The 16,724-nt window shown below is 42.9% G+C and overlaps 1 protein-coding gene across 2 annotated transcripts in view; it reads left to right on the forward strand.

Moving 5' to 3' along the window:
• Window positions 1-16,724, forward strand: part of tespa1 (thymocyte expressed, positive selection associated 1) — a 108,782-nt gene that overhangs the window by 73,038 nt on the left and 19,020 nt on the right. Inside the window, exons 10-11 of one of the 2 annotated variants that reach the window (XM_039746817.1) lie at window positions 4,768-5,774; window positions 14,923-15,013. In XM_039746817.1, the coding sequence (XP_039602751.1) occupies window positions 4,768-5,774; window positions 14,923-15,013 (1,098 nt within the window). The remainder of the gene's footprint in view (window positions 1-4,767; window positions 5,775-14,922; window positions 15,014-16,724) is intronic. The other variant, XM_039746818.1, reaches the window with a different exon arrangement.

The following is a 16,724-nucleotide window of genomic DNA, read 5'->3' on the forward strand; positions in this document are numbered from 1 at the left end:
CACTCTATCTACCAGACGTTGAAAGGTTGCTGGTGCCCCGTGCAGCCCGAATGGGAGGACCTTATATTGCCAATGCCCACTAGGGGTACTAAAGGCAGTTTTCTCTTTGGCAGATGTCGTTAGGGGAATTTGCCAGTACCCTTTAGTCATGCCAAGGTAGTCAAATATCCAGCTGTGTCCAATCTCTCAATGAGATCATCTACCCTGGGCATCGGGTAGGCATCGAATTTGTAGATCTGGTTAAGACGTCGAAAGTCGTTACAGGATTTCCAAGAGCCATCTGGCTTAGAAATGAGGACGATAGGACTAGACCAGGGACTGTGGCTTTCCTCTATGATGTCCAAGTCTAACATCCGCTGGACTTCGAGTTCTACCTCAGCACATTTTGCTTCCAGGAGGCAATAGGGTCTCTCCCTGACTACCACCCCAGGTTCGGTGACAATGTCGTGTTCAATCAGCGTAGTACGGCCTGGTGACTCGCTCACCACTTCAGGGACGGACAGGATCGTTTGTGTTAGTTCCTGTCGTTGAAGGGGCGTTAGGTCAGGTCCGAGGTTAAGGGCTGTTGTGCAAGCGAAAGGGAGAGGGTCCTACGAGTCGGGAGATGCCTCCTTTCTCTCCAAGGTTTTAAAGATTCACATGGTATATCCTCTCACTTTCGGCCGACGATTTGGCTGTTTCACCAAATAGTCGACGAGTCCTTTTCTTTCCTTAATCTCGTAGGGTCCTTGCCAGTGTGCCAATAGTTTAGAGTGGGAGGTGGGAACGAGCACCATTATTCGATCTCCGGGCTGGAATTCCCTGAGAGTCGAGTTACGATTATAACACCGTGCCTGCGCTGCTTGCGCACGAGTCATGTGCTCTTTTAGTAGAGGTCTGATTTTGTTTAGCCTGTCGCGCAGTTGCGCGACATATTCTAAGACATTAGGGGAGGGAAGAGCCTCGGCTTCCCATCCTTCTTTTACTATATCTAATAGTCCCCGGGGCTGGCGTCCATATAATAGTTCAAACGGGGAGAAACCCGTGGAGGCTTGAGGTATAAGCAAAAAGCACGAGAGGCAAGAGCTGATCCCAGTTCCTACCGTCCGCGCTGACTACCTTGCGCAGCATCTGTTTGAGGGTCTGATTGAAACGCTCCACCAGTCCGTCAGTTTGCGGGTGGTAGACCGATGTTTTCAGATGCTTAATTCGGAGTAACCTGGCAACCTCCCTGAATGTATCCGAGGTGAAGGGTGTACCCTGATCCATGAGGACTTCTTTGGGTATTCCCACCCTAGAAAATAGGATGACTAGCTCCCGTGTGATGCTTTTTGTGTTAGCGGAGTGCAATGGAACCGCCTCCGGGTATCGAGTCGCGTAATCAACCATGACCAATATATATTTATGGTCACGGTTTGAGGGCTCCAGGGGTCCTACGATGTCTACCCCTATCCTCTCAAAGGGAATATCTATTAGGGGAATTGGAACAAGAGGAGCACAGTCCCTTCTGGGTATCTGACGTGTCTGGCATTCTGGGCAGGACTGACAGAAACGCTGGACCTCCTCATTAATTCCAGGCCAATAAAAACTGAGTTTTATCCTCTCCAAAGTTTTTTCAGCCCCTAAGTGGGTGCCTAGGAGGTGGGCGTGAGCTAGTTCGCAAACCTCCCGCCGGAAGGTACGCGGTACTAGCAACAACTTCCGTACCTCGCCCTCATGTGTCGTGACTCAGTACAACAGATCATTTTCTAACACAAAGTAGGGCTCCCTTGATATGGAACTATCAGCCAAGCGGCTCTCCAAGGAGACGATAGCATTCCGGGCAAACTTCAGGGAGTCGTCATTCCACTGCTCCCTTAAATGACGCAGGTGTAGACCTAAATTGGTGGTCCATGCTGTCTAAAGGGTCTTGTTGTTCCGGGGAAATCATGGCTTCTCAGCTCGTGCCCTCCCTGGTGGATATTTCTGGGTTTAGGTCTGTCACCTGAGAATCTCCCCCTTGGTTATCTACGTCATCAGAGTTTGCCTGAGTGCACGGCGTGGGGGCTGCGGGGAGGGTGCCCCGCCCATTCATAACGAGACCCAACGAGGCTACAGGAGTGGTTGTAACTCTACCGCTATGATTGTGTGACCAGTCGTGTCCCAAAATCACTGGAAAAGAGGGCTCGGGTAACACAGCAACCGACAACCGGCTTAAGTCCCCTTTCCAGGAAATGAAACACTTCACCGAGCAATATGATCTGGTCTTTCCATGTACACAAATGACCTGCAAATGCTGGGGTAGCCACAGTGGTAGAATATAACGGCGAGCCACAATGGTTATGTTGCTGCCGGAATCGAATAGAGTCACTACCAAGTGCCCGTTCACCAATGCCACTCCCGTATTCGGGATTGCCAGGGGATGAGACAGAGTACAGTACCTCTCAGTAGTGGCCCAACTGCAGTCCATCGGTTCCACATTTAATGGGCAGGCTGGTAGAAGATGTCCAACCTCACCGCACTTGAAACAGTGCGGTGAGGCTGTCTTTTCTCTGGGCCTTACGGGCACTTCCGCAGCGCGACGAGTGGGCTTCGGGGAAACGGCTCTTCCCTGTCGGGCCCCGCGAGCTGACCTTTCTGACCCCCCGGTTCGGTGCACCGCGAGCTGACGCTCCAGGACGTCCAGGAGTCCTTTCATATCTGTAAAGGGGTGTCTGCGGACCTGCTGGGCGAGATAATTAGGCATGGCATTAACTAGCCCCTCACATGCCACTTGTTCGACCACCTTACGAGCTTGGGGACCTTCTGCCAGCATCCCATCTTGCCCCAGAATTCGAAGGCTTGAGCTCTGGCCGGGCGATTGGGGTCAAATTGCCAAGTTCGCCACTCACTTGCCTGCTGGTCCGAGGTGATGCCGTAGCTTTAAGGAGGTCATAATTCGCGGCTTCCTCCTCGGGGAGGTCATAATAGGCTCGCTGCGTGGCACACTTCAAGTACAGAGCTAACATGGATGCCCACTCGGTCCGATGCCACTGGTTCCGGGTGGCCGTCCTTTCAAAGATGCCCAGATACGACTCGATGTCATCCGCGTCAGTAAGTGGAACAATCGGAGGAGGTGGAGGCCGGGGTGGATCCGGTCTTACCGTCTCTGCTGTTGCCAACCTTGCTTTGGTCTCCTCTAATTCCCGCTTTGTGGAGGCCTGCTCGAGTTGGAGGGACTGGATCTGGGCAGCCATTCCTTGCAGCACGCTATTCAGGTCCTGTCCTTCTGACATTTTCGGACGCTTGACTATCCTGCCGACTACACCACTGTAAAAGAATGACAAAACAGCTATAAAGGTTTGGGGCTTCCGGCCCTGTATACTGTAAAAACAGTTTTGAAATATGAAAAAATAGAAGAGTCAGGTCAATACACATCCGTGTTATACAGTTGTCCGCCCAAAGATGGCAGAGCGGAAATATTTATGAGGCGGGACCGGAAGTAGAGGTGAATGCTGGGTAGGAGCCGTGGTGGATAGTGGGATTGGTGACGTCATCATGGATTGACAGAGGAAGGGCGGAAGTAGTAGTGCGTGGAGCCTTATTCTGACAGCTTCATGGCGGCGGCGTCTTTCTGCGAAAACAAAGAGAGGAGAGTTAGTACCCGTTACACCCTTCTGGCATACAAACTCACAATATCGTTTCTGGTCCGTCCGCGGCCCCCTATTCGCACGTGCGTTACACTATCTATAGTGCCTTTCATCTATCTATCATATAGTGCCTTTCATATCTGTCTATCTATCTATTGTATAGTGCCTTACCTATCTATCTATCTATCTATCTATCTAGAATATAGTCCCTTTCCTCTCTAATCTATCTATTGTATAATGCCATTCCTATCTATCTATCTATCTATCTATCTATCTATCTATCTATCTATCTATCATATAACGATTTTCATCTGTCTATCTATCCATTGTATAGTGCCTTTCATATCTATCTATCTATTATATAGTAACTTTTGTTTCTTTCTTTCTATCTATTTGTAATCCCACATAGAAATCTCTCCACACATACACATCCAGACGAAGTCTCAGGTGGTGCCAATTGCCAGTCACCTCCCAATATTCCACACAGGATTCTCTACCACCAGTGCTAACTAACTTGCGGGTGTCATCACATTTTAAATGTCGAGCTTTACAGATGCAAAATGAGCAAAATTAAAAATACTAATTATAACATTTTAAATGTCGAGCTTTACAGATGCATGACGAGTAAAAAAGTAAAAATATTAATAACATTTTAAATGATGAGCTTTACAGAAGCACGATGAGCAAAATTAAAAATACTAATAGTAACATTTTAAATGTTGAGCTTTACAGAGGCATGACGAGTAAAAAAGTAAAACTATTAATAACATTTTAAATGCAGAGCTTTACAGATGCACGACGAGTACAAAAGTAACAATATTAATAATAACATTTTAAATGTCAAACTTTACAGATGCACCAAGAGTAAAAAGGTAAACATTTCAATAACAACATTTTAAAAAGCTAACGGAGATCACCACAGAGTTAACTTCTGGACAGACGGCTCCTACCATTTTGTAAGTTTCCATGCGGTCACAGCTGTGTCGTTTCTGGTCGCTTATTCCCGCTGCTGGTCATGTGCTGCACCGAGTCGCCACTCTCTGTCAATACAAAATGGCAGCAGTTAAATTCCACATGTGAATCTGCGATCAACCATAACTGAACACACTGCTGCGTTTAAAGTAATTTTATTCTGACATATCAATCATATGACTAGATCTTTCTTTATCTCCTTTGCCAGGTCGCTTTCACCAGGTTGAAGTACTCACTGCTACAGCCAATGCCTTCTATTCTCTGTACTCCTATGTGTCCAAGACACCTATCCAGAAACTCGCCCCACCTGAGTTCTCCTTCTCAAGCCCCACTGAGAAAATCAGTCAGAGGTTTAGCGTACGGAGTGAGCCCAGATCACCGGTGGAGAGGTTCAAGGACACCATCTCCAAAATGTGCCTGTATACCAAGGAGCCAGGTTCTCCAGCAGCTTCACCCAGATCAACCCCACAGAAACGCCACAGCTTGCCCAGCTTGATAGAGTCAGTCCACGATTCTACTAAGGTGGGCCTCAGTATGACAATGCAGATGAACTGGTCACAAGAGACTCTCAAAGCAGATGATCTGTGTGGGGGCCATCGTGAACAGTCCAGCACACTTGGCTCTCCCTGCCTTTTGAAGCCTACCGAAGTGAAGATGCCTGTTAGTTTGGACAGCCCGGGGGAGCAGTCAAACCTACCAACAGAATTACACCCAAAACCAGTAAGGTTTACTCGAGATATGATTTCTCCCAGGATCACAGAAAAAGTGTACAGAGAGATTTTTAATGTAACAAAGAAAACTGCCAGGTCATCTGGGCCCACAGAATATTTGACACTACAGGCTCATGAGGGTGAGGCTCTCGTTTCACCTGAGATAAATTGTATAAGTAACATGTGTGGTGCCACTCTGTGTAGGGATGCTGAAGAATTACCGGCGACCAAAGTGAACAAAGCATACAGCAGCAACATGCATGGACTTAACCTTCAAATTACATCCTGGTCCTCCGCAGACGAAAACGTTCAAGATATACACACTCACCGAACCTGCATACAGAACGTTGCTGTCATGGAAACCTCTGAAGGCCCGATGGACATCCTGTCGAATAAAAGATTTGCTGAGAAGCAAACCAGCTTGAGTCCTGGTGAAATCCTCCACCGAAGGGGCTGCTGGACGCATCAGGCTTTAAAGCAGGAGAGCTCTTTTGAAATGGAGGAGGTAAGTAGAAAGCATCAAAATCTAAGAGAAGTTTGAATATTATTAGATAGATAGATAGATAGATAGATAGATAGATAGATAGATAGATAGATAGATAGATAGATAGATAGATAGATAGATAGATAGATAGATACTTTATTAATCCCAAGGGGAAATTCACATAATCCAGCAGCAGTATACTGATACAAAAACAATATTAAATTAAATAGTAATAAAAATGCATGTAAAAGCAGACAATAACTTTGAGTAATGTTAGCATTTACTCCCCCGGATGGAATTGAAGAGTCGCATAGTGTGGGGGAGGAACGATCTCCTCAGTCTGTCAGTGGAGCAGGACAGTGACAAAAGTCTGTCACTGAAGCTACTCCTCTGCCTGGAGATGACACTGTTCAGTGGATGCAGTGGATTCTTCATGATTGACAGGAGTTTGCTTAATGCCCGTCGCTCTGCCACAGATGTTAAACTGTCCAACTTTACTCCTACAATAGAGCCTGCCTTCTTAACAAGTTTGTCCAGGCGTGAGAAGTCTTTCATCTTTATGCTGCCTCCCAGCACACCACCGCGTAGAAGAGGGCACTTGCAACAACCGTCTGGTAGAACATCTGCAGCATCTTATTGCAGATGTTGAAGGACGCCAACCTTCTAAGAAAGTATAGTCGGCTCTGACCTTTCTTACATAGAGCATCAGTATTGGCAGTCCAGTCCAATTTGTCATCTAGCTGCACTCCTTTATATTTATAGGCCTGCACCCTCTGCACACAGTCACCACGATGATCACAGGGTCCATGAGGGGCCTGGGCCTCCTAAAATCCACCACCAGCTCCTTGGTCTTGCTGGTGTTAAGGTGGAGGGCACTTATAGATGCTTGTTGATTAAGCATCTTGTAGATTAAGGGCACTTATCCAGTCCCGACTGGAATGCTTTCTGTGTTGAGTCTACAGAACCTTCAAAAAGTATTTAGACTCCTTCATGTTGCAAAATTATGCTAAAATCATTTCAATTTATTTTTTTTCCTCATCAAAGAACACTTAAAACCCTTAATGCCCCAGAATGAATAACCAAACACAGTATTTTAGGAATTTTTACAAATTACTAAAGTTCTTCTTTTTCCTTTGGCTGCTCCAGTTAGGGGTTGTCACAGCGGATCATCTTTTATCATCTCTTCCTGTCCTGTACATCTTGCTCTGTCACACCAACCATCTGCATGTCCTCTCTCATAACATCCATAAGCCTTCTCTTAGGCCTTCCTCTATTCCCCTTGCCTAGCAGCTCTATCCTTAGCGTCCTTCTCCCAATATATCCAGCATCTCTCCTCTGCACATGTCCAAACCAACGCAATCTCGCCTCTCTAGCTTTGTCTCCAAACCATCACAAATCACTCTTGACTCTCTTCTCCACTAACTCCACTCTGCCTGCACTCTCTTCTTTACCTCTTTTCCACAAGCTCCATTACTCTGTACTGTTGATCCCAAGTATTTAAACTCATCCACCTTCTCCAACTCTACTCCCTGCATCCTCACCATTCCACTGACATCCCTCTCATTTACACACATGTATTCTGTCTTGTTCCTACTGACCTTCATTCCTCTCCTCTCTAGAGCAGATCTCCACCTCTCCAGGGTCTCCTCTACCTGCTCCCAATTATCGCTACAGATCACAATGTCATCAGCAAACATCATAGTCCACGAGGACTCCTGTCTAATCTCGTCTGTCAACCTGTCCATCACCATGGCAAATAAGAAAGGACTCAGAGCCAATCCCTGATGTAATCCCACCTCCACCTTGAGTGTATCTGTCACTCCTACCGCAGACCTCACCACTGTCACACTTCATACATATCCTGTACAACTCTTACGTACTTCTCTGTCACTCCTGTCCACAAAGACACAATGCAACTCCTTCTGGCCTTCTCTAAACTTCTCCATCAACACTCTTAGAGCAAACATCACATCTGTGGTGCTCTTTCCTGGCATGAAACCATACTGCTGCTCACTAATCATCACCTCCCTTTTTCCACTACTCTTTCCCATAATTCTTCATACTGTGGCTCATCAGTTTAATCCTCCTGTAGTTACTCCAGCTCTGCTCATCCCCTTAGTTTAAAACATGAAATATCACATTGGCACAAGCATTCATACCCTTTACTATAATACTTATTTAGCAAACCCCGACATCTAGAAGAGTGAGGAGGTTGCCACTAGATTTGTGTAATGAAGAATCCACTATGCTTTTAAAATGAGGGCCAACACCTAAGCCCTACAATATTCCCACACTGACACCCAAATATTAACAACACACCAAAAAATTACCAAATAGATTAAATATATTCTGCAAACAAATATATAAATAGTCTTTATTTACTATGCTCCGGTGAAGAAAGGCAATAACAAAAAGAAAAAAAAAGGAACACCACAAACAAACCTCCTGACAATATTTACAGTTCTGGAAAAATCTTTACGGTAAGTGATGAAGGTGGACCTTGAAGTGCAATCACTGGTTAGCCAACGAAAAGGCATGGCGGAATACTCCCCTTTAGTAAAAATATGGATAGACAACACCATCCTACCACCAGAGTCCAGAAGATAGATGGTCTTCTGAGGAACGTCTCTTCTCAAATGAGCATTAGTGGGCTGGATTGGGGGAATAAAAGAACCCACCGCCGTCCCTAAATCTGGAGGATGTGCAATGCTGCGAATGTCCAGTTGATAAAGGGGTTTAGGTTCTGCTGAAGATGAAGTCGATCAAAAAATGAATAAATCAAAAAGACCTGCCACATCCTTCTCTTCTTTCATGTGTTCAGTGCCCACAAACTCCAAACTACAAATCCCATAAGCCCCTCCGCATCCGAACAAACCTGTTTAAAGACGCAGAACCCATATTTGTAAGCAGGAGCCTGTAAGACCAGTGTTGCTATTAACATTTAACATTCACCAAAGAAGCCATACAGTGCATCCGGAAAGTATTCACAGCGCATCACTTTTTCCACATTTGTGGCGCTACTCACAGTACTCAACATGCTTTACACAGTGAGCGGGGAGCCACTTCAACCATCACTAAATGTGCAGCATCCACATGGATGATGTGACGGCAGCCATTTTGCGCCAATAGGCTTATCACACCTTAGCTGCCTGGTGGTGAAGGGGTGAGAAAGATCAGAGACAGGGGATGATTAGGGGGCCAGAATGACCGGGCTGTGGTGGGCAATTTAGCCTGGACATCAGGATAAACCCTGCTCTTTATGAAGGATGCAGAGGGATCTTTAATGACCACAGAGAGTTAGGACCTCGGGGGTACATCTCATCCAAAGGATGGCACCATTTTTAGAGCACGGTATCCCCATCACTTCACTGGGCATTGGGATCCATAAAATTCAAACAAACATCACAATGAAAAAACTTCATACCAAAGAGCATTCCTGCCAAGTACAGAATATTCGATTACAGTTTTTACAGTTGGGGTTGCCTTAACGGCTACGGGGCAGCGCTTGTCACTGATACTTGATACTGTGCGGGAGTTGCAAAGTGAGTAACACCGGTCTTTTCGGTTTGTAAGTAGGATTTAATTTGCAGGGATTTGAAAGTAAAACAGACGGATGCTTCTCAGCCATTTCCAGCCTGTGTGGTTTGTTATGCATACACACACACACACACAGCGGACGCTTTGAAGTTTAAAGACGGAGCTGACAGGCAGACGGACTCACCTGTACTGGCAGAGGTGGGGGAGCTTGAGTTTAAAAAAGTTTCATTTTCAGCTTTGATTTGATAATCGTGTAATCTGCTCAATTTCATTTTGTTTGTTTAGACAATGGATATGTTTTCTGTGTGTTAAGTTAAGGGCCGCAGCAGTGCATACTGTTTGTGGAGTTTTTCCCACGGAAGGTGGAGGAGTCCAAGTGCCAGGCTGTGATACGCAGGAGAAGATTGAAACCTATAAATAAACTCTGCGATCGCTGTGAGGTCATTCAATCCAAGGAAGAGGCTGGCTAGTAGTGACGTGCAAAACAATTCTTTTTAGTGATTTGATTCATTTCATTCTGTTCACCAAAATGATTAGAATCTTTGAATCACTGATTCGTTCACTTCAGAATCAACAACAAGCTACATTCCAGTTGAAAATCTAAAATAGTATCAAAACAGGGGGTGCTGCAGCAGGAGCTGCTGAGCCCTTATGGGCAGTTCTTCTGCCATACCCTGAAGTGCAGCTGGAAATAAATCATCAAGCACCTGGAGCACTTCTGAGTGTGTTATAAAAGGAGCCAGCAGCCACTACTCCGGGAGCCAGAGTCGGGAGGAGGAGGACGAAGCTTGCCAGAGGGAGAATGGAGGAGAAAGAAAGAGAAAAGAGAAGAAAAGTATTGGGATTGTGTGTGTACTTAGTGCTTGGACTGTGTTGTGCCTGTTTCTTTTTTTCCTTATTTGAAAGTGACACACTTGGGGTTGGGTTGGCAAACTGGTGGTGCTGCTGTCTTGCAGTAAGGAGGCCAGGGTTTGCATCCAAGATGCCCCCTGTGTGGAGTTTGCATGTTCTCCCCGTGTCTGAGAGGATTTTCTCCGATTGTCCAAAGACTTGCAAGTCAGGTGCATTGCCGATTCTACATTGGCCTTGGAGTGTGTGGGTGTATGTGAGTGCATGTTCTCCTTGTGACGGGCTGGAGTTCTGTCAGGGGGAATTATTCCTGCCTTTGCACCTTACGCTAGCTGGGATAGGCGCCAGTGCCCTCCCATGATCCTGTTTAGGAATATGCAGGTTAGAAAATACTTGTCAATTAGGAGATTATTTGTCTATCTGTTTTTGGCTTTGTGTTACCCACGTATGCACTGAAGCTGTATTATTAAATACCAGTAACGGCGCTCTGCACGATAACGTGCAGTGAATAATACACTTGACTTATAATTTTCATTCTCTTTCTCTGTACGTTTAGCATTCGTTTGCTCAGAGGTTGATGCGCTTGCTGCTTCCTGAGAAGCTCTTGTTTTCTCCACCCTAGCAGCCCGCTTCTTCTCTTGTTTCGTCGGCATCTTTTTGCGTTAAAACCAATTATGTCAGTTTTTTTGTGCTGCAGTTACTTAGTATGTTTTCTTAATTTTTCACTTAAGCTGGCATTTAAGTGTTCTATCTGCCTCAAGAATGATTTAAGATATGAAAAGGTAGGGGAAGTAACAGCGAAGGTGGTAGGGATGAGAATGGCGCCCATACAAGTGTTGCACGGCTCCCCTGCTGGCCACTGCTGACAGTTGATTCTACAATAAAATAGAATAAAAAAAGTAATAAAAATCACCCGAAAGCAGATAGTAGACATCATGTAGTATATGTGTACCAAATTTCAGGTCAGTAGGTCAAACGGTTTTGCGAGCTGCAGGTGTTTTAAAATCCTGGACAGACAAATGGACATCCACAGTAGCGCATTATATATGAAGACAGTCATTTTTTCATTGGACATTTTCTTCAGTAAAGTCAAGTAATGCATTCAGTGTCGAGTCAGAGATGCTTGGCCAATTACAGATTGCTACTTATCCTGCCTATTCATTGGGGCTTTGTGCAGATGTTTTTCAAATATGAGCTAATGTTTATGCTAATTAAATGCATCATTTAACTTTATAACTTATACCTGCTGTCAAATTCCAAACACAATATGGCACCCTTGACTACCATGTAGAGATTTCTTTTTAATTTCCAATGTTTCTAGTCATTTAAAAGTGTGGAAAATGCATTTTGAAAAATTTTGAAATCATAAACGGATGATTTTGAGATATATTAAAATGCACTTGAGATATCTCAAAACACACTGCAATTTATTTTAAGAGATCTCATAATCCAGTAACCGTCAGGATAGCATCGTTAGTTAATTTTTGTGTGTTACGAATTGGTTTACTGTGCTTGCTGTTGTTTCAGTATGATTTTTTATTTATTTTCATGCATTTATATTTTTGATGATTAGTTTGATGTCATTACATCACCAATTTGTGCAAGAGTTTTCATATTAGCGCCTACAGTTTTTTTAGAACATAAGAAAAATCGGGACAAATTCTTCATTCTTCCAAAATAACATGTCTAGTTTTGAAGGTCCCTGAAGTCCTCCTGTCCACCACACTACTTGGTCCATTATTCCAAGTGTCTGTGGTTCTCTGCGTGAAGGAAAACTTCCTAATGTTTGTGGAAAGTTTACCCTGAACAGGCTTCCAGCTGTGTCCCCGTATTCTTGATGAACTCATTTTAAAGTCACCGTCTCGATCCACTGGACTAATTGCCTTCATAATTTTAAACACTTCAGTCTCCTCTTAATCTTCTTTTGCTTAAACTGTAAAGGCTCAGCTCTTTTAATCTTTCCTCATAACTCATCCCCTGTAACCCTGAATCAGCCTAGTCGCTCTTCTCTGGACCTTTTCTAGTGCTGCTATGTCCTTTTTGTAGCCTGGAGACCAAAACTTCACCCAGGACTCCAGATGAGGCCTCACCAGTGTGTTATAAAGCTTGAGCAGAACCTCCTGTGACTTGTACTCCACACATCAAGGCGCTATATAACCTGACATTCTCTTAGCCTTCTTAATGGCTTCTGAACACTGTCTGGCAGTTGATAGCTTAGAGTCCACTACGACTCCTAAAACTTTCTCATAAGGTGGATTTTGGATTTTCAGACCTCCCATTATGTATTGTGCTATTTTGTGTATTTTTTGAGTTTTTCATCACTAAGAGTCAGTTGCAATGTACTGTCGGCTCAGGATGTTGTTGTGTTGGTCTGATCTTACCAGATGGTTACAGTAAGTTGACTAACTTTGGGGTTTATTGCTGTTACAATGTGCCTCAGGGCTGCGGCCCAACAGCAGACTAAGTGTGACTGCAATGTGCTTCTGAGAGTCTGAGAAGGGGGGCAAATATAAGTACTGACTTAGACCACCAAGAGAGCAGGTTCAACAGACTTAGTACGGTGGTTAATGTTACAAAATTTTGTTTGCACTAGACAGACCTTTACAGGCATGAAAAATTACTTATATTCTATTAAAAATATGGAACCCATAGTTTATACTGTATGTATATTTGGACTAAAGTGTAGTATGATACTAAACAAAACATAACTCGATACTACAGTAAAAGGCAAGCAAAAATATGGATCAATATACATTTAACCATTAATCTTCATTAAATATGCAGAGTTGGTGTCCTAATTAAGAAATCCCTCAGTCACTTTGTTCGGAAAGAACACATTGAAAGATTTTGGTTTTGAACTTCACTTTATTTTATTGTCCTAGTGATTTAAAGATTAGATGTCTTGTGTATATCAACCCCTGTTTACTATTGGGATAAATTTTCAAAATTGGCCACAAAGAAAGATATCTTAATGTCTTTACTGCTGGTTTACATCATTTTTGTCAGGTAGAATGCCCAGTGGGGGCTGGGTGGTCTCGTGGCCTTGAAACCCATGCAGATTTTTTTTTTTTTTTTCTCCAGCCCTCTGAAGTTTTATTTTTGTTTGTTTGTTTGTTTGTTTGTTTGTTTTTTCTGTCTTTCTGGCCATTGGACCTTACATTATTCTTGTCAATTGCCTACTTTTTATATTTTCTTTCTTCGTCTTGTAGAGCACTTTGAGATACATCATTTGTATGAAAACGTGCTCTAGAAATAAATGTTGGTTAGAACAAATAGTTCAATAGGATACTCCATTGATCCTACTGCACATGCTGCTCATTTTAAGATATTTCACAAAGGACAGAAAAGGTATTTTATAATATTGTTATTTGTCCTAAACATCCATCCATCCACTATCCAACCCACTATATCCTAACTACAGGGTCACGGGGGTCTGCTGGAGCCAATCCCAGCCAACACAGGGCACAGAGCAGGAAACAAACCCCGGGCAGGGCACCAGCCCACAGCAGGGTGTGCACACACACTCATGGTGGGCAATTTGGCCAGGACATCAAGATACAAGATAAAGATGTCCAGAGATCTCTAATGAATACAGAGAGTCAGAACCTCAGGTTTACTGCACATCCAAAGAACGGCTTCACTTTTACAGCACATTGTCTCCATCACAGCACTGGGACAATTGAATGCACATTTAGACCTCAGGGTACGTTGAACTAAATGTGCCTTTTTTGCTTAATATTTTGTGCAAACAAAAATTCTGTGCATCTCTAGTTGAAAATCTTATCAGTATTTATATTAAAAGCATAAAATCTAAATCAAAATAACTTTAGTAGATAGATGTGAAAGGCACGATAGATAGATAGATATGAAAGGCACTATATAATAGGCAGATAGAGGTGAAAGGCACTATATAATAGACAGATAGATGTGAAAGGCACTATATGATAGATAGATAGATAGATAGATAGATAGATAGATAGATTCTGAAAGGCATTATATAATAGATATGAAAAGCACTATATAATAGACAGATAGAGGTGAAAGGCACTATATAATAGATAGATAGATACAGATAGACAGATAGATGTGAAAGGCACTATATGATAGATAGATAGATAGATAGATAGATAGATAGATAGATAGATAGATAGATAGATAGATACTTTATTAATCCCATAGATAGATAGATAGATTCTGAAAAGCACTATATAATAGACAGATATGAAAGGCACTATATAATAGACAGATAGAGGTGAAAGGCACTATATAATAGATGATAGATAGATAGATAGATAGATAGATAGATAGATAGATAGATAGATAGATAGATAGATACTTTATTGATCCCGGGGGAAATTCTTTGATAAAAATGTCCAAAATAGGATCAGAATGATATGATGGAAAAGATAATAAGAATTCTTTATATTTATTTAGTGCCTTCTTTTCTGAGTAGTCAAAGCGCTTTACATATTGAGTGGGGCGCCACTTCAACCACCACTAACGTGTAGCACCCACCTTGATGATGCTACAGCAGCCATTTTTGCGCCAGTACACTCACCACACATGAGATTTTAGATGGTGAAGTGGTGAAAGAGATATGGCCAATTAGAGACTGGGTACAATTAGAGGGCCAAAATGACCAGGCTGAGGTGGTCACTACTTTTACTAACCAAAAGACACAAGGCAGAATCTTTAAAAAGGTAAAACTTTTCTGAAATTTGGACAGTTGCATAATTTCCACTGTTGTGAGAGAATAACCTGGAAAAATATATTTTTAATTCAGATTCAGAGTGCCGGAGAGGAGGAAAGCAGCCTTTTGGAAACCAGAAATCTCATGACCTCGACCCCAGTTTCAGTTATGAAGCATCCCAGAGGTATGAATGACAAAGATAAGATTCTGATGGAGAATAGTTTTACTTTTATTATTTCTGGCTTCGTTTTCTTTCAGCATTGACCTCTGTCTGAAGGGGCTCACCTTATTTAACTGTCTTCATTCCATCCCTTGCTACTTCATACAGAGCCGATGGACTCTACGTCAGTGATACATTTTATTATGGTTTTCAAATCGCACCAAGTTTCTAAAGTTGAGTATTAGATTTTTGCATGTTGGTCAGTCAGTCGGTCATGCAAGTAAGAGAGTTTCACTATACTCTCCATATTGCTACTGTTACTCTTTTTCAAAATAGTGTCCTCGCTTTATAATCCCCACATTATTCAACAAGCAATAACATTTTTTGATCAAGTTGTGAGATAGCCTGAACCATCATCATCGTCAACGTCATTTGATGGGCCACCACTAAGCCAGTTCAAAAAGTTTTATGGTTATGTAACAGTGGTTAAGAAAGTGTTTCTGTAGGAGCCATTTGTTAGTTAGTTAGGTGATGCTAACCTAACAGAAGGATTTTCTTAGTTATGTTAAAATGTTTGCCTGTAGATTAGTGCATAGTCAATGGGAGGCTCTATTATAACCGCCATAAGCTAAATTGTAAATGGAATATTCTAATTATTTCCTGTCATTCTGACTACGGATTAGTTCAGTTTAGGATCTGCCTTGTAGTTGGTAAGACATGGAGGGCACTCAGATTCAAACCGTACAGAAGGTACTGAACGTACTGACATTCTAAAGTGAAGCCCATGTACGTTTGCCATAGAAAAGTCACAAACTGAAGTTTAACAGGAGAAAGCTAAGACTGTAATGAAACAGGGAAGAAACCTTTTCGCCTTTTATTCTGTGTGTAATAATTCTTTTCTGAATTTTTGTGATTTGTCATCAGTGCGTGCTCCTAACCTCCTCCTTCCCTTTTTAAAATTTTCATTAAACCTTTTTAAAATGAACTTTATTGAACTGAGAAACTTCTTTTGTTATGTTTTTGACTCAGGCTGGATCCTCGCTTGACTTTGGGAATCTGCAAAAGACACAGTTACGGTTTACTTTACAGCATTCACTGGCATTTGCAGCTGTAAATGATTAGATCCAAATAGTGATAATACTAATAGAAAAAAAAAATAAGAAAATGTAAACGACCTGACGTATATTAGGATATACAGTACTAGCAGTCCCCCACGGCTTTGCCCACGTAGATGTTGTCACGCTTGAGTCACAGATTTGCACAGAAACAGAGGAGGTTGTAGAGACAGGAACTTTATTCAAACACTGCAAACAAACATATGTCTCTTTCAAAAGTTTATGAATGAGAGAGAGAGAGAGAGGGAGAGAAGCAATCCAAATCAAAACTGACAGGTGCTATTCAGGCTTTTAAGTATGCAGAGTACCGCGCGGGACGCATATTACGTGACAGAGCAGCCACAAGTAAGCCCAGCAAGTAAGGGAGCAATGTGAAGGTAGTCTGTCAGTGTTTTTAGGAGGGGTTTTCCGAGAAGCGTCTGTATCCTCTAAGGGTAAGTTTGAGAGTAAGTTCTGAAAGAGGAGCAGCCCTATTTGCAAGGTCAGAGATGAATCTTCTGTAATAACCGGCAAGCTGTTTCTGCATTTTTGGTTGTGGGTAAGCAAGCATCTCTTCCACTTTTCTAAACTGTGGCCGAAGTAAACCACTGCCAATGGAATAACCCAGATAATGAGTCTCA

Source organism: Polypterus senegalus, chromosome 3 (assembly GCF_016835505.1).
Source record: "Polypterus senegalus isolate Bchr_013 chromosome 3, ASM1683550v1, whole genome shotgun sequence".
Classification (NCBI taxonomy): Eukaryota; Metazoa; Chordata; class Cladistia; order Polypteriformes; family Polypteridae; genus Polypterus; species Polypterus senegalus.